This window comes from Gavia stellata, chromosome 25 (assembly GCF_030936135.1).
Source record: "Gavia stellata isolate bGavSte3 chromosome 25, bGavSte3.hap2, whole genome shotgun sequence".
NCBI lineage: Eukaryota > Metazoa > Chordata > Aves > Gaviiformes > Gaviidae > Gavia > Gavia stellata.
In genome coordinates, this window is record NC_082618.1 from 1298736 (window position 1) to 1316721 (window position 17986).

A 17986-nucleotide genomic window follows, 5' to 3' on the forward strand; every position below is an offset into this window, starting at 1 on the left:
CTTGAATGGGGGTGTTTCCAGGGTGGTGGCAGGATAAAGCTGTGTAAATATTTCACGAGGGAACCTGAACTGATGGCTATCTGTATCATTAAGTGGGAGAAAGAATGTCTTTGTCTTGGTGGTGAATCTCCTGGGGAAATGTGCCCATTGACTTGCAGCAGGTTTATGCAAACACTTGAATTGTAAAATGATCCAGTAGGTGCAGTTATTTACTATAACGAAAATAAATGCTGAAGACTTGATATGAAAGAGCAGGATGATCTGCATTTATGAAAGTAATTTATCATGATCAGGCTGTCTTCCTCCCAGGCGGGAAGATAGTTGTTTATATCCAGTGCATCTCTGTTTAAGTTGCATCCTCACTTTAGTGGCTATGAGTTTGTGCGATGAGAATTTTTCTTTTCAGATGAGTTGCGTTGTCCCTTTAGCTGTCTTTTTCTCTAGCAGAATGCTGAACTATGTAAAAATTAGTCTGACACTTTTGTTTTACAGTGATGTAATCTGTTGTCTTGCAGTAATCCCTACCAACACAGGCAAGTGCTTTGGGTTTTTGTACCTCAACTACCATATACAAGCTAGCAAGTTTTCTTTAAACTTGTGTATTTCAGGGTTATATTACAGACATGTCTTCGTATGCGGAGTTACTTGGATTTGAAATGTGGCTAACAGTTTCCAGCATGAGTTTTGTGGATTTAAGTGTTGTGTATTACTCCTCTGCGTATGGGAGATAGAATAGTGGTTTCTGCCTTGTGCAATATAGTTAATTTGAAATGGTTTAGGGTTCAGCTTTGATCTCTTTTGCAGGCATGTGTTGCCTCTTGTGAGAATTAATAGCAGATAAGACAGATGTGCAGTCACAGATAGTCATAATTCCTTGTTGCCCTGCCTTTTATGGGATGGTAGAGTGAGGCTGTGGAGGCGAGTGTATCTAATAAGTGTTTGCTCACATCTCTGCAGGGGATCTTAATTTAATTTTGCATCCATCTCGTGTTGCTTGACTTGATGGAAATCAAGGCTGAATTTTGTTTTACAGCTTTTTTCCCCCATATACTGCAGCTTTGTTGTACTTTACGAAGTATTGTCAAAGGGCTTGCGACAGGTACTGGATTCTTGCAGTCATTTGGATCAGGCAGATGGATTCAGGAGTTCAAGGTGAATGCCAGAACCTCTCTTCCTGGTAAAGTTGTAGCTGTTACATACTCTCCCTGGGAAAACAGATGGCTTTTCAAAGAGCTTCTGAGGATAAAGGTACACAGTTCAAGGTGATGGTGCCTTCTGCGCACTGAATCTGAGCACAAGAATTGGCACAAGGTTGGTTGGCAACAGGAAATCATTCAAATGTTAAAAATGATGGCTGATACAAAGGTAAATTCCACACTTTGATTACCAACTCTCATAATATGTGGTGATGACTATTTCGTAGCTGCTAAAATCCAGCCCTTATTTTCCAAATAATTATGTTTTTGGAGCTTGCTGCCATGAGAAATAGTTGCAGGTGATGCTTATTAGGGTCCTGAAGTGGAATCAAACCTTTATGTCAGTACAGATAATGTCTGTGCTTTCATGAAGGGAATTGCAAGGCATGAAAGTCCAACAGTGCGTAATAAGACCATGGCCCGCAGGAGGGCTGGAGGGGTCAATCCATTGCTGTCAGCTCTGAGGCAGCTTCTCTCAGGTGCCTGATGATCCAAGGCTGTGCTGCCAGGTGGGGCTGGATGATGCACAGCTAGGTGGGTTAAGGGCTGGGTTTTCTCTGCATTTACTACCCTTCCAGCAGCTTGATTTTAGGCTGAGAACCTGGGCCTGTTCTCCAAATTGCTTTTATGCAGCAGCAGAAGGCAGTGGTGGTTCTTAGTGGATTTAATAACTAAGTGGACTTTTAAGTTTTACAGTTGTGGCACACTTTCCCTGTCCTCCAAAGTTACTGCCCTGAAATGTATTTATCAGATAAATGTGAAATCTAATGGGTATGTTTGTGGCCTGCAAGACTGCTATTAATCATAGGGACACCATTTCTTAATGTAGATTATCTCCCACAGCTGGGAGATTGTGATAAACTAGAAAGGCAGATCAATCTAGACTTGTTCCCAGGGAATGAAATGGCTTTATTAACCTTCATATTTATAAACAGCAGGCATGAGTAATAGTAATAATAATATCCTAATTTCTTTTGGATGGGTTGGGAAGTAATCAAATGGGCATATTTTGTTGACACAATTTTGAGATTAATGTTCTTGTTTTCTAAAAACAAAAAGTTTAGTGATGCTGATAGTCACATTTGCAATGTAAACACAGAGGAGGGCTGTGTGTGAGAGAGCACGACCGAGACTGAGTTTGCAGGAAAGAAAATATGTCCCAGAGAGCGTGTTCAAGAAGTTTCTGTTTACTTCTACATGCACTTGCCACAGGGGAGGTTTCCTCATCCCCTTTGGCACTCTTCCTGAAAAAGTCATCCTATGCTAGCCATTTACCACCACTGGGATTGTAAATCACACCACTCGCAATCTTTCCTAAGAGCCCTTTGTGAGTAGATGACTGCTATGGATGACCAAACCTTGCTGACACTGGGTGAAGAAACTTCTAATGAAGTTGGCTGGAGTTTTATTTGCAATGGGGCAGTGAGTGTTAAGGTATTCAAGGTATAAGGTTTACAGACCTTGTTGTATGCAACTTTGTGTTACAGGCAGAAACTCCTTAGAGTATGCAAGAATTGTTAGCCATATTTTAACCCAACTAAATAAGACTGGGGTACTTAACTGTCAGATTTAGAAAGAGCTGAAAATGATGTGCACATTTAGAGCTCTGCAAAAACTTTCTCTAACTTTTAATGGGTGAAAGATTCCTATAGGAAAAATGTGCTCTTATGTGCACAGTCTCTGGGCTAGATTTTGACCTCTGCTACTCTGGCTCAGAATTCAGCGTGATCCTACATCTTAAAATAAGCTTTAAGAAATATTGTTGAACTGCTTGGGGACTACTTCTAGCATTAAAATCTGGATTTGTCACAGGGACACTACACCCTTCCCCTTTCCTGTGTTCAAATCTTTCTTCTCTAAATGTTGGCTATTGAAAAGAATTACGATTTATAAACAGCATGGCAAGCCTCAAGATCTCTTGCATTTATGTAAGAATTGGGAGTGCCCAATGAGAAAGAGGAAAAAAGAAAAATTACTTTAAAGGTAAGCTCTGACTGGACATTCTGTCTTTGACACGGGGTATGATACTGGCTTCCTTGATGAGCCTTTGTTAAAGGGCTTTGAGATCTATGAACGAAAAGCCTTATTTTTACCCTGGGTGGTAGATCCCATATCCCTTGCTGTTCTTTAGTCTGTTGTAAATTAGTCAGTAAATGGGTGGTGAAGCAGAGCTAATAGATATAAAAATTCTGGAAGTCTGAAGTCCCCCTGAGTATTGGGCTTCCTTTTTTCTTCTTTTTTTGCTACCTTTTCTTGACCACATCTGTTGTTGGAGATGATCAGGGTTTAGCCTGCAGCAGTCCAGCCCATCTGCTCACCATTTCTCACAGACTTTCAGCTGCATATCTCGGCTGTTTATTTTTCCTGTGCATTTTTTAAGGTTCTTGCCAGCCAAATAACACAGTTGAACAGAAGTCCACAAATCAATGCACGGAGTAATTATCTGCTGATGGTAATTACTGGGAGAAGCATGGAGGAAGTGGCCCGTTGATGTCCTTCCTGTATCTAAGGAGAGGGTAGCACAAGGATGTCCTGTGGGAGCACAGCATCTGTTGCCAAATAAATAGGTTATTTGGGTAAGGTGTTACGAGGTACAGTAAATGCATCCATGTCCTGCTAGACAAACCCTGCGCACTGGTCATTCAGCAGTGCAGCTAGCAGTAAGCCTGTCCACACGTAGTCTCCAATCAAACCTTACTTGCTGTGACTGCCCAGTGGTCAGTATAGCTTGTAAGTGGCTCTCAACTGCAAAAGTATGCATCTTTGTCTTGTTCAGTGTCCTGCCCCTCTGTGTGAAGGGCAGCAACAGTTATAGACAGTGGGAGCTGCTTTTTTTCTTCCTTTTATAAGGTGAGCCACGATTTTGCTTCCTTTGCTGATACTTGGGCTGCCAAAGCAGGCAAAGTATCCACCTTTCCTTGTTCATGTCAGAGCTGATATTCTGACATCCCTCTCTTGCAGAGGATTGGCTTGAGGTGGGGATTGCATTTTGCTAGGTGGTGTGGGTATGCAGAAGAGGTGGAGCCTCTCCTAAAAGCCTTCTGAACAGGAGAGTGTGGCCCAAGAGAATGGAAGTAGCATTATCTCAGCTCTGCAGGAGGAGCGGGACAGTAACATGACATTAAACTGTTTTTTGTACTGCACAGAGTACTTACACGTGTGCCAAACCATGCTGTGGAGTTTTCTCCTAGTAGCACAGTTAAGCTTGTGCATGAGGCAGTCTTGTTTCTTTTTGCCACTGGCGTGGCCAGATCCTCTGCACTGGTGGCTCATGGCAAGGCAGTCTGGGTCTGTATCTGTGCTAGCAAGTGATTGCCGTGTAGGGGGTCATTCTGTCCCAGCTCATTTGGGCAGGGTGCCTCTGATCAGCACTGCTGAAACAATGATGGGTCAGTAGGTTTAGGAAGAGGAGTGCTGTTATATATCATTTCCTGTAAACAAGCATACAGAAGGGACCCAGGTGTGAAGCACAAGGATTTGCTGGAAAAGCGGCTTGTGCGGTTGTGTGTATGGAACTGTGTCATGTCCCCCGTGGGAGGATGAAGCACCAAGTAATTTCTGACTCTTCTTTGGCCTGTAATTTTGGAAAGTGGAGCTTTGGGCCTTGAGAGATGGATGCTCTTGGGTATCTTTCTTGGTCTGTTTTCCCAATTAACTAGTTTACGTTATCTTTCAGTCATTGAAGATTGATTATGGTAGAAACCAGGCAATTTTCTTTTGACTTTAATAATGTATTCTTATTAGATGAGAGGCCACAAGATTATCATATTTCTGAAAAGCTGGGTTGATGCATATCATTGAATGGGTTACAGACCAAAACTGTTAATGTGGGTGCTCAGAAGACTTGTATGCAGCTCTCACTCAGGGAAGGAGGCAGGTGGAGAAAGTGCAAATAGGGACTTTCCCATGCTGCTCTCTAGTTAGTGCTGACTTCTGCTGAGTGTGAGCTTGCGCGTAGTCTTTGGCAAAATGGTCTTCCTGGGAGGACTAACCCAAGTGGGGAGTTGTGCTTGGGACTCTCGTGGTCCTAGGAAAAGAGTTGACTTCTTCTGCTTGACACTTTTCCTAGTGTTTCATAACCTGTATTAACATTTTATGGTTAGATACTTTCCTGTGTTACAAGAATTCTGAAGACTGGTGAAAGCTGCATCTCTATGGCAGGTACGAGAACTGGCTGCTTCTCGCTGATGCCTGATTTGTGCTAGCATGCGCTGGGTGGTGCCTGCCTTTCTCTGGGAGGCATTCAGGGTTTCTAATACAAAATAGCAGTCTGCAGTCCAGCCAGCTTCGTTGCTTTCAAGGGTTGTCTTTTCCACAGCAAGTATTGCTACTGGCAAATACATCTCTAGCTGGTATTAGCTCAGATTAGGCTTCTTCAAACACAGCAAATGATTACAGAATCAAAATTCATCACACTTTCTTTTTTTTAAAATGTGTGCATGGTGTTTTGACCACTTGAAAGATTGGTGTTGAAATGAAATGCCCTTTTAGTCCTAAACTGTAAGGAAAAGAAAGAAGTGATGGAGTGGAGAAGTCTTTTACAGAACCATTTAAAAAAAAGTTTGAAAAATATGTCAAGACATGAAAAGATGCGTGCTGCATGCTCTGTGTGTGAGAAAGCAGAATAGAATGAAGTGGAAAATCTTACTGGTTTTAAGCTGAGCATTTCAGGACACTTGTTAAATTGTGATATCTGGATTTTAGTTGTGATTATTGTAGCACAGAAGAAAGGAATAAAAATGTGAATATATGGCCCAATTTTCAAACATGAACTAGCCACTTTTGGGTGGAGACAGACACATTTTTGGTTTTGATTCTTTTGTTTCCTTTGAAATTCAGTCGTCTTCATGGTACGTCCAAGGAAGTTTCCCGAATCAAACAAATGTCGACAGAATCATGCAGCAATATGTGAAATGTCGTTAAACCACAACTCCACCTTGTAAAAACCTTCCCTCCAGTAGAGCAGTGATGTTATAGCTCAGTGAAGCAATTTTAAACCCTACTGTAGCCCTGCAGATACATTTTTAGAGTTGTGATCTGGGAATTCTTTTGTCCTCAAGGATTCTGGCCAATGTTGAACCTACAAGAAAATGGACCTTGGTGGGATCATTTATCCTTCTGCATTTCACAGATGATGCACAGTGCCCTTTCAGACCGATTCAGCTGGATAGCAGCATAAGTCTTCTGTCATTACTTGTCTGTGTGAATTTGAGCTTTAAAATGCTGTTGTGTATGTCCAAAAATCTTGGCATTGACTTCTCAAACAAAAGAAAATGCCAGATTCCCTCTGCAGGGGCTGAGCTGCAGGTCTGTTTGAATAGCATCCTTTCTTTGCATGGCAGCTAGTACCTGCTGCCTCAGAATACTGTGAGGGACCTTCTGTTATTCTACAGCATAGTAAGGCAGATGTGGATGGAGATTTCTTTCCAGCTCATTATTGAAAGTTCACAAAGTTTTCTATTCCAGGAGAAAAATCTTTCTTCAGAGTGGAGTGTTTGTTGTTGCTATCAGTCAGAACTTCTCAGGGACATTCCCCATTTTAGGGATGCTTCTTGAAAACACATGCCATGATTTTTGCTTTTGATCAAGCCACCTCTTATTTCAGTCAGGGCAAGGTAACGGATTGCCAAGTTCCCCATCTTTCAGCTGTCATGCTTTCAACCCTTGTCTGCTTTTTGCTTCAGTTTAGGCTTTTGTGCTTAACTGGGCAGTGATGTATGGAGTGGGTATGTAGCCTGTGATTATGTAGACTCCAGTAGCTATTTTCAATAAGATTTTCTTGCTGTTGGGATGTTTGCTGGTTCACTGATTACTCAATCTAAGTTTCCAGTATTCATCTTTGTGCTCACTTGCAAGTGCTCAAAGCCATTTTTATTGATGACTGACAGCGGTTAGAGTATCCCATGTCGCTGTAAGGTTGGCAGAGTATTTAGTCCGTGGACTGAGCAAATTGCACTTCTGTCTCTGTTTGTTATGGTTGGGTTGTGACAGCCAGAGCTTTGTACCTGGAGCTGGAAGGTTCCCACAGTGCACTAGCAATCTTCTGCTCCTCTTCTGTTGTGTTCAAGAGTATCTTTGTGGAAGCCTGCTCCCTGTCCTGTTCTTTTCCATGTGTTTTAGTCTTGCAGGAAGGCTGCTTTTTAAGGAAACGAGTGCCATTCCTGTGGGCAACCTGATTTCTAATCAACTTTCAATAAACCCCCACGTGGTTCTTGCCTATGGTGCCACTGACAGCCGAGCCTGAACTAGGGGAAAAGTTGTCCACTTTTCTAGCTGTCCTCTTGCCACTGGCGTATTGCTTCCAGAGCTCTGCTTGCTGTGAACTTTAACTCTTCATTCATGTAATTAGTGAGACTCAATACTTCATTTAATCACCCCCCTGGGAAAGTCTTACTAATATTTCTTGTTGCCAGGCAGTCTTTTCCTGATAGCCTTGCCAACGTTTTCCCTTAGCGCTGGTTTTGTTAGTCCTGGCTCCAGCCCCTGATGTATTACTGTTTTCTTAATGTTTGTGCCTTTCATTTGTTAAAAGATCCTGGAGCCTTTTGATGGATGAGGCTGTAAATCATGACAAGGCCAGGGGTTCCCTCTTGTTTGCCCGCTGGGAGGTTAAGTAGGAAAGAAGTTCAGTCAAAATTGGGATATTCTGGGTGTCACTTTCCTTCTGGGAGTAAAAATTTCTCGGAACATGTGTGTTTTGAGGTTTTTTCTTTTCAGTCATGGCTCATCAATAAATAGAGCCATAAGGCTAAAAATGCTGAGGTAAGTTAATCTAGGGAATGCTTCTTTGTGTGGAGTTTGTCTTTTCTATTTTTCTCATCCCCGCAATATTAGTTTGAAGAGTGTTTGATGTAATAAAATGGAAAACACAGGGAGAGATGCAGCATCTTTGATGTCCTGAAGAGAGTACCTGAAAGAGGAGGAGAAGTGGCAGTAGTGTGTCTTGGTCGTATTTGGATGCAGCTGCAGATGAGTTGGGTAGGCATATTTGTAGGAAATCCTTTCAAACACTTGAAGTATGATTTGTCAAAGGGGCAGCAACACCTCTGCCCTGGCGGGGAAAGCTGAGCTCCTTGCTCCTGTCCGTGCCCTGTGTTAATACTCTCTGCTCTTGACCCATCAAAAATGGGGTTCTGCCTGCCTTCTGTGTTGCGTCTGCCTGTTAGGCTGCCCGTATGGCAATAAAAGGGAAGAGACTTTTATTTTTGCATTCACCTGTAGCAGAGGATATCCTAAGTCCTTACACATGAGGTTTGATTGCTTTTATTCAGGTCTGCTTCAATGGCAGTAGCAAAAAAACCTCCAGCAGGCTGCAGTGAGAGCTGTGCTGAGCCTTGCGGTACCAAGAAATTGGAGTGTATTCCTAGGTTTTCTCATCTGTGAGCTCTCTTGTTTGTGAACATAGAGCAGGGGATGACTCTTCAGATTTTTGGCAGTGAAGTATTTCAAGGGCGTGAAAAGCTGGCTCTTGTCGCTACTTGGCTGATTTGTTATGGAAAGACAGTAATTTGCCTTCGATTTACTACAGGGCTTTCTGCTAAATCACCAGAACTTGAAAAGTTTGCTCTGTGCAAAGTTAACTTTGTTATCTCTACTCAAACTCTAAATAATAGATATGAAAGGTTTATTAAGCAAATAAGTAAAACTCCCAGGGCTGTGAATTCCATCTCTCACAAGAAATATCTGAAGCCAATCACTTGCCAAAGCGAACAAGTCAGGTATTGCAGCTCAGAGAAAAAGAAATTTTGTTTATAAGCTTTCGCATCAGGATGAGGGGGGAGGTATTAGCTCTGTGAGGGGAAAAATGATTATTGAAATAAATGCATCTGCCTTGCTGGTAAGGCAATTTTATTTGTTATTCTTACGTTTAGGTACTTTCCTCAGACATTGCAGTTACAGGCACAGTAGGCAGGTAGAAATACAAGCCCTTTAAATTCAGAAGGACTTTTTCTGTGTCTGAAGGCTATCTTGGATGGGAGGTCTCATTTGTACTGAAGTCAATTACTGCATTTTTGATACTATGATGTGCTCCATAAAGCATATTTAGTTCTGGGAAAATTAACCTGGCATGAGATTGTAGAGCAGATAGGCCAGGTAAATCCTGCATAGCATTTTGCTTTGAGTAGCTAACAGATCTGTGCTAAGATAGTGCCTTTCCTTTTTCAGTGGACAGCTGGGCCTAGTTCTGGGTTAAATGGTAGCTTGTGGGAGGAGAAGCTGTTTATTTGAGACTTAATAGTTAAAAGATGAGGATTTTATCTCCTTCCTTCCTTATGCATGAGGCTTTTCCAGTAATATTAATATTTTATCAGCAAGATGCTTCAACAGTAAATGAAGATCAAGTCTCAAGAAATGAGCTTTTAAACCGAACAAATGACAAGTAGTTAATAGAGCCAGCCTTTCAGGGAAGTTTTGAAGCATTATAGAAACCAGTGAAATCCTGCCTAAACTCAGCAAACTGAGTGAAAGGAAGTAGAAGGTAGGAACAGCTTTGTCCTTCAGTAAGGACCACGTTGTGTTACTGGTCATTAGAAAATACCTTCCTGCACAACCTCACTGAAACTGTGAGCAAAGTTCTATTCAAAATGAGTAGGAAAGGTAGTAACCTCTGTCCCTAAACATTTAACTTTCCTCTTCCCTTCTTAAGTGCTTATTAGGAACTCTGTTTTGTCCTTAACCTCTGAGTCTCTGTGTCTTTTAAAATTTTTTTCTTCTGAGGCACCTTTATTTTCTGAAATATTGTTCAGGTACCAGAGAAATACGTCTGTGTGTCTAGGAATGGCTAGATTACTTTGTCTGAAGAACATAGTTTGGCAAGTCAGGAGTGCTGGTTTCCTCAGTGATGCCCACAGTTGGTGGGTAGACTCGAAGTGGAAGCGCGTGTATGAACTTCTTGATGTCTTTGGCACAAAAGAGGCTTGCATGTGAAATAGCCTCAGACAGAGGAGGACAAAATGTCCTCTAGTTTTTGTTTGTTGTTTATCTGTAACTCCTCTAATATTTCAGAAAAGCTATAAAGGACTGACAGATTACGAGTTGCATGAAATATCAAAGTAATTATTTACACTTTCATGCTCCTTTGTGCAGACATGAAACAATAAATACCCATAAAGTCTCAGAAGTGACACTTAACACTGTGGGGGATTTACAGTTTCTTATGTGCTACGGTTTGTTTCTCCTGCTTGTAACTTTATGCTAATACGTGATATTCCTGCATTTGGTTTTAAGTAAGCTCCAAAGGCTTAACTGTGGCTATAAAGCAGCATTTGCTGGAAGCCAGACTTAGGTGGGATGCTGCAGCTCGTGTGTCGAGTTGACTGCGGGCTGGGGGGAACAGCCATTTCTTGCAGGGCCTTGGTGGTGCGCTTGGCTGCCTTTTTGGGTGACTTGTGGAGAGCTCAGCTTCTACTCTGTAAACTCCTGGGCTGTCTAACCCATAGTAGTGATGTGACTTTCTTCCCTGACCTGTCCCAAATAATTGGGACAATAGCTGCTTGCTGCTCCAGGCAATTGTGTGTCAGACACAAAATGGTTTGTTCCCTCTGGTTTGCGTTCTGCGGAGAGATGAGATTATTGTGCAATCGTGAAGCACTTGGGTTTAAATCCTGGAGTCCTTCTCACTCTCAAGTGAAATTCAAATACCTGGTTTCTTAAAAAGTCCTAGAAAATTTTATTGCCGTGTTAGAACAAATATCACGTGTCGCCTGGGCTTTTCTTTTTTTAAATCTACTGTCCTAAATTACTGAAGGGTCAGTGTCTAATGAGAAGAGGGATAGAATGCATGATTACACAGATGCAAGAATTCACGTTTGGGCACTTGTGTCAGTTTTAAGTTTAGCAGGTCTGTGGCTGAACTGTGCCACAGTGTTTAAAATGTGGTGCTTGAATCTAAATGGTTGTAATTCACTGTCTTTAAACAGGGAGAACGTGAGCTCAAGGAAGGAGATGTTGGAATGGGTTTGACTCGAGAGAACGCTGGGAGGAAGGAGGAGAGTGAAAAGAGAGAGATGATTACCCCGGCTCTGAGGGAAGCACTCACAAAACAAGGTGAGGTTCTGCAAAGACCAGATGGTAGACCAGGCTTTGAAGTCTTAGTGGTAGACTTTTAACAGAGCAAGTGAAAGATGGTTTCTGTAACATAAAGAAAGATACTGCTCTGGACCCTCAGTCATAGTAAGCTCTAACCAGAGGCAGGGCAGAGATTAGGCAGGAGCTGTTTGTACCTCATTGTTACAGGGGAAGAAGCTAAAGCTGTGTAATGTGTCTCAGCTTGATGCATGCTATAACGTGTGGAGTGTGTATGAGAGTTCGCGGGGTTTAATGTATCTATCTGCTAAGGCACTTGAGAGATGATAGTCCCACATGCCTGTAGCTCCCAGAGTGTAGGATTCTCAAAGAATATTTAAGGGTCAACTTCGCATCTGTTTTGCATCTTAGTCCTCTGCTTTTATTTCAGTTTCAAACTCTGATTTTGTTACTGAAACTTTATTTCCAGAAAAGGAAGTAGTTGCAACTACCTGTAACAATCCACTAGATGATTAGATCAGCAGCTCTCCTATGAGCTGTAGAGAACAGTTTTAATGAATGTAATGCCTTTTTTAAAACAAAGGGCAAGCATGAGAAAAGCCAGACTGACAACACTGCCATTCAGAAGCCTCAGTTCTGAGTGGTGGAGCCAGGGGAAGGGTGATGTGAGCTCCCCTATGCTGCTCAGTTGGAGACTATAATTTAGTCTTATTTCTTTTATCTCTTAGCATGAGTGTGCTCAGTTTTCTTGCCTGCTAAATAGAGAGTGTCTCTCCTGTTGCTTCTGAGAAGGCACTTCTGGTTATTGCAGTGGAGGCACCTCGCTACAGAGCTGGGTTCTGAAGTTCTGCCCACGTTCTGTGTGAGTCCAGCAGCTGTGGGATCCCAGCACCTTTGCTCCCCAGGATCTCAGCTGTTCTTTAGCCCGAGCTTTTGTAGGTGACTGGTGTTGCCTTCTGCCCATCAAGTATCTGACATGTTTGATCATTGGGTTTTTGCATTAACCTTAGTACAGCTATAAAATAAAGAGCCATTCTTTAAATTTGTGGTCTGAAGGAGTAAAGCAAAGGCTTAGCAAGGAGTGGCAGTGACTTTGCCTCCTCTTCATGTCCGTAATGGTGCTGCTGCTGGCTGGGACCAGTGGGGGGGATTGTAGTAGGCTGGTTCAATACATTTTCTTCAGCTTTGATTCTGAAGGCTGTAATGTGGTGGCAGTTATACTGCAGCATGCTGCAGAGCAGCTGGAGCACTGTTACAGGCTTTTATTTATTCATTTATTTAGTTACTACTGTCTGTGTTTGATCCAGAAGTCTAATCGGTCGGCCTGCCTGCAGGGATGTTTGGAGGACAGGTGGATTTGGCTAGCAAGGCTGGGGGAGTGGGCCGCTGAAGACATGGCTGTCTAGGAATGGGCAGCGGGGAGGTGAGCATGCTTGCCTGCTGCAAGTCCCCTGTTTTGAGAGGTTAGAGGGGCTGCCGACTCCATGGAAGGGTGCACCAAGTACCCCAGACATCTCAGGTTTTGCTGATCACCTTACTACCATAACTTTTTTGACACAAAAGCAAGCTCCCCAGAGAACTCAGACTTCCTTGTGGTGTTCCAGGGACAGGAATTCATTATCCAGATAAGTAGGTGTGTATTTCTCCCTTCGACATTCAGGGGAGTGTCAGCATTGGATCAACTAGTAGGATCTACTTACTTAAATCTGTGGTTTCAAAGACGTAAGACTAACTGTAAGGATACAAACACAATACAACTGCCTCTTGCTGGCACAACCTTCGCCTCCTTTCCTCTGCTACTCATGTAATTCTTTAATGGTCACTCAACAGTGAAGAAGAGAAGCTGCCTTTCTTTTTTCACATGTCATATAACATCTTTTTTTTTCTGCAAATAACACAAAGACAGGCTTATGTGGCTATAAAAATAAAACAACGCCTTCCTTCCTTCAGCACCATTCCCCCCAAAGTAATAAGTGCAATGTAGTCAAAAGAGAATCTAATTTATTTAGCAACAACTGGTTGATTTTTTGTGTAGGTTCAGTGTCTTTTCAAGATTATCCCTGAGGGCATAATTAGCCCAAGAGAAGGAAAAACCAGTACTAGTGATTCAGGAGAAAGCTGTTGTTTTAAATGGTAGTTGCATAACTGAAGTTTGCTTTTGAACAGCATCTATTCAGAGTATTGTAATGCTTGCTCTTATTTTGATTCACCTTCAGACAAACTTACCTTCCTGTCAGTGAACTGAATATTGCTTAAACAATGGTTTTATTTTAGCACTGGTGTTGAATTTCAGCTAAATATAGCCTCACCTCTTGAGTTGTATTGGGTTGTTAGCCCTTGTAGTTGCCTGGTTGCAAATACCTTTATAAAAGATGCTCTGTAATAGTTGCTTTTTAAAGTCGTAGCCAATCTTGTGTTGTGAGACAATGCTGATTCCCTTTCCCTCAGTGTTCAGTCTTGCGTAAAATTCAAATACAGCACAAAATATTTAGTGCCTCCAAGAGAGCTGGAGAGAGGCTGATAGTTGAAGTATTTGGCTGTGTTAATTTGCAGTGGTACCATTTTGCTGTGTTAATGCTTTAGTAATTTCATCTGTTTAGGTAGATGTCATGAAATAAACTGAAAATAGGAGCAAACTTTCCATATTAATGTTTCCTGTGGTGACTAGTAGATACAGCCTAACATGTTCTAAATTGCTTTTTGCAGTTGCTTGTAGATTCTCAAAACAATCCCTGCTGGGCTGAAAGTTTGGGGTTTTTTCTGCTTGTTCTGGGTACCAGAGGATTTTGTTGTATATGGTGAAGTTTGCCTTTCTAGAGCTCCTGATCATCAGGCCCTTCGCTGATTTTTTCAGGAAGTGCATTTAAATCCTTCTTTAGCTTTACAGGGAGTCTCAAGCTGCTGTTTTAATAGGAAAGGTGACTGTGAAAAAAAAATCCTGGTGTGAATCCACGAGGGTTCCTTCAGTGTCCCCTGTATCAGCTAGGCTTATTTTATGGGTACAAAAACATTGATTATCTTTTACATTTTCCTGCTGCTATAAAGTCAGTACAGCAATAGCACAGAGACCTGTGCTCTGTTCGGGTTGTTAACCATTGTTAGTCTTAACCACTCTTTGATTTGTGTGTCCAGAGAAGGGCGACGAAGCTGGTGAGGTCTCTGGAGCACAAGTCTGATGAGGAGCGGCTGAGGGAGCTGGGGTGTTCAGTCTGGAGAAGAGGAGGCTGAGGGGAGACCTTATCGCTCCCTACAACTACCTGAAAGGGGGTTGTGGTGAGGTGGGTGTTGGTCTCTTCTCCCAAGTGACAAGTGATAGGACAAGAGGAAATGGCCTCAGGTTGCGCCAGGGGAGGTTCAGGCTGGATATTAGGAAAAATGTCTTTCCTGAGAGAGAGTGGTGAAGCATTGGAAGAGGCTGCCCAGGGAGGTGGTGGAGTCACCATCCCTGGAGGGGTTCAAGGAACGTGTGGACGTGGCACTGCGGGACATGGTTTAGTGGCCATGGTGGGGTTGGGTTGATGGTTGGGCTTGATGATCTTGCAGGTCTTTTCCAACCTTAGTGATTCTGTGATTCGACAAATGTTTTATTGATAGTGATGGTCAGACTGAAAGCCAAACATTGTCATGCCAAATACAAAAGCAAAGGCTGGCATTTGGGGGAATCGCAGTTTTACTGTAGCCGACTTGAAATATTTGGAGGTTAAATACGATGTGGCACAGTGACAGCCAGTTTCATCATCCCTATTACGTTACAGTTGTATTTAGCAGTGCTTCAGGTCGTCTTTGATGTGCTTCTTTTAAATGTGCAGGAATAAAACAGAGAAAAAACAAGCTCAAAACCCTGAAGAGCTGATCACTTAGGAAATTCCAAGGACCTGGATCTCTTGAGATGCTCGTACTGTGTATTTCTGACATGCTCTTTGCTTTGTTCTTTGCTATAGTAGCACTGCTAAATACAACTGTGCTTTCTGAGGTAGGCAACACGGTGAGAATGGATTAATGATACCCAAAGACTGACCCCACTGACATTGTATTAATTATTCTCTTGTGTCTCTGCTACCATAGGTACTGTTTTGCTGTAGTCCAGTTGGATTGTTCTGTCTCTACTGGTTAAGTGAGCCTACAATTTAGCACCAGGGTGTCCAGAATACCTCTATTTGCCTTGTATTCAAAGACAAGTGGTATTAGGAGACAGATTGTATCTGAAATAGTATGGGCTGCTTCAGTAACTGCTTGTTTTCCTGTTTTGACTTTGTGGTTGATATAAAGATATGCTAAAACACGTAGATCAAAGTATGTATGAGCAATCAAGAGGCTGACTTTAGAAAAATATTGAAGACTGGGCTCTTCAAGTGTGTACCAAGCTTGTTTGAGAGTAGGTTTTTAAAAGTACTTGATGTTTTTTTCTGTCCACTCTTGGACTGAGGTTTCCAGTCCCTGCAGCTCTGAGCATTTCTGACCATCTCAGCTTGGCTTCCTGTGCTGAGCTTTTTGAGTGTCCAGACTTTGGAAATGAGATCCACTGTGCAAAGACATTGCACAGAGTTCGGTGCTGATGGGTGTATACTTTTGCAGGCTGTGCACCGAAATGTTTGCATGCATCTTTTGGATTTGGCGTCCTTTTTGTGTATATTAAACTCCAGGTGGCACTAGCAGCTCACAGCTGGGTCAGGGATTAGTAACACTGGTGCAGTCCCTAAAATGTACCACAGAATTCAAATATTGGCCATGGCAAGATTAAAAATGAGTTTGCAAAATAGAAAATTATTCTTAGTAAGCATAATAAATACAATGACTGAAACCCGGCAAAGTTAAGCCTACTAAACTTTCTTGCAGTTCCTTGGAAAATGTCTGTGTAGATAAACAGTGAATACACAGTTAGAAAGGAAGAATCTAGGAAGCAGAAGATGCTGAAGTCCCACAGTGTGGAAGCTGCCAAGAGCTGATGGTGAGCTGACTGCAATACTAATTTGCTGGTGCAGATGTAGCAGCTTATCAGGAGCAGAGTAGATGGTGAAAGCTTGGTTTTGTGGGCCTGATTCTTCCCTTGTGTAGTTCCTGGAGCTGGTGGAATTACCCCATGTATAATAGAGGAAAATAAGCATAAATGCATTTATATTTGAAGTGCATCCATTTTTTTTTCCAGGTTTTGGAAGGGCTTTGGAGAGTATTGGTCTTTGAAATTAAGTCTATTGAGCTGGAACAAAATACAAGATATATTCAGGCAAGGATAAAATTTGCTGTCCTTTCTTCATAACATGACACTTTCCTCAAGCAAGGGGACAGTTTATACAAATGGAAATGTGGAGAAAGAAATGTGCCTGGAATGACTGAAAAAGACTAAAAACACGAACAAAAAAAATCTTGTCTGTAGCAGCAGCTTGTAGTTCTGTCTCTATGTATTTGTTCTGGGTACTTGAAGAAGGGAGTTGTGCAGGCTGTCTGCCTTCTTCCACATGAAACTTTTCAGCCAAAGCTGGTGCTGATGTACAGCTCTTAAAGATCTTAAATTTCTGCAGATTTCTTCAATTTTCCTGAGAATAAAGAGGGGCTGAGGCTCTCTTCCTCCTCAGTGAATGACATGACCTCTGAGGTATGACCCATCCTCTTTGGCCAGCTGGTTACTGCCAGTTGGCAAGGATGAGTTTCTAGGCTAGGCACGCATTTGCTGTCTCCTACCCAGCCATCAGGCCAGCCAAAATAGATAGAGGATGTGGGGGGAGCTGGAAATGTGAGGTAGGGCTACAGAATGCACTGGAGGGACCCAAAGGTCCTCCATGTGAGAATGGGTGAGTGTGAGGGAAAGCCCAGGGTCCTGACAATGGAGCTGTTGCTCTGGCCCTAGTGGGGGAGCTGAGGCAGTGCAGGGAATGTGTCTGTGGGAAACTCATCCTTCTGTGAGACAGCCTGTTCAAGAGACCCATCATGTTGTCTTTTTTCTGCTTGCTTTACAGCCCGAATGTGAATTGCATGTGCTCTCTTCCTCCGTGGAGCTTGTGTCTTCCCAACCTCCCTGGCAGAGACTTAGGGGTCCTTTTGCTATTAAGAACATTTGAGGGGCTTTTATCTTGCACGTCTTTATCTTGGATGCAGTGTCTGAGAGCAGTTGGAAGGTTACTTCTGGAGATGGCTGGTTAGTTCTGTTTTTCTTAGGATTGTTCTGGTGGATGGTGGTGGATGGTGATGGATGTTTGCTTGCCAAGCCCTAAAGATTGCTTTTTGGGAGTAGGGGAGCAGCTGTTCTCCTCTTGGGATGGCAAAGCCAATGTGGAAGTTAGTGAAACTAATTCAGCTAGGGATGGACATCTTTTCTCCATCTCTCCTTGGGTGAGAGGAGGTCTAAAGAACTTGCAGTTGATTTGAGAAGCGGATTAAAATGGTATGGGCTGCCACGTTGTTGATGCTCATGGCCTCACTTCTATAAGATATGCTTTGCTGTGGCTGCTACTAGTGGAAGTCACCAACGTGACGTGTTCATGGCAAACATTTTGCAACAGCTCAGCAAATGGTCTGGCTTAACGTGTTGCTCTTTGTCAAAGGTGCCAGATGTAGAAGGCTTTTCTTTTGGTTTTTCTTCAGTACTAGTTGATGTAGGTGAAAATATCAGTGGTCTGTGTGGCTGTTCTTGTCAAACTATGCCTTCAACAAAAAATTATGCATTTGAGTATTGGAGGTTTTATATTCCTACTGCTCAGGCAGTTCTGTGCTGCAAAGGAAAAGGTGCTCTTGGATTAAAGTGGACATCTGGGTTTAAGTGAAAAGCC

General features: G+C 42.6%; 1 protein-coding gene across 1 annotated transcript in view; it reads left to right on the forward strand.

The window, feature by feature from the left end:
* The window catches only part of LOC104250719 (S-adenosyl-L-methionine-dependent tRNA 4-demethylwyosine synthase TYW1), a 113870-nt gene that overhangs the window by 10653 nt on the left and 85231 nt on the right, over window positions 1-17986 (forward strand). The window contains exon 8 of the mRNA XM_059829496.1: window positions 11117-11243. Within this exon, the coding sequence (XP_059685479.1) occupies window positions 11117-11243 (127 nt within the window). The remainder of the gene's footprint in view (window positions 1-11116; window positions 11244-17986) is intronic.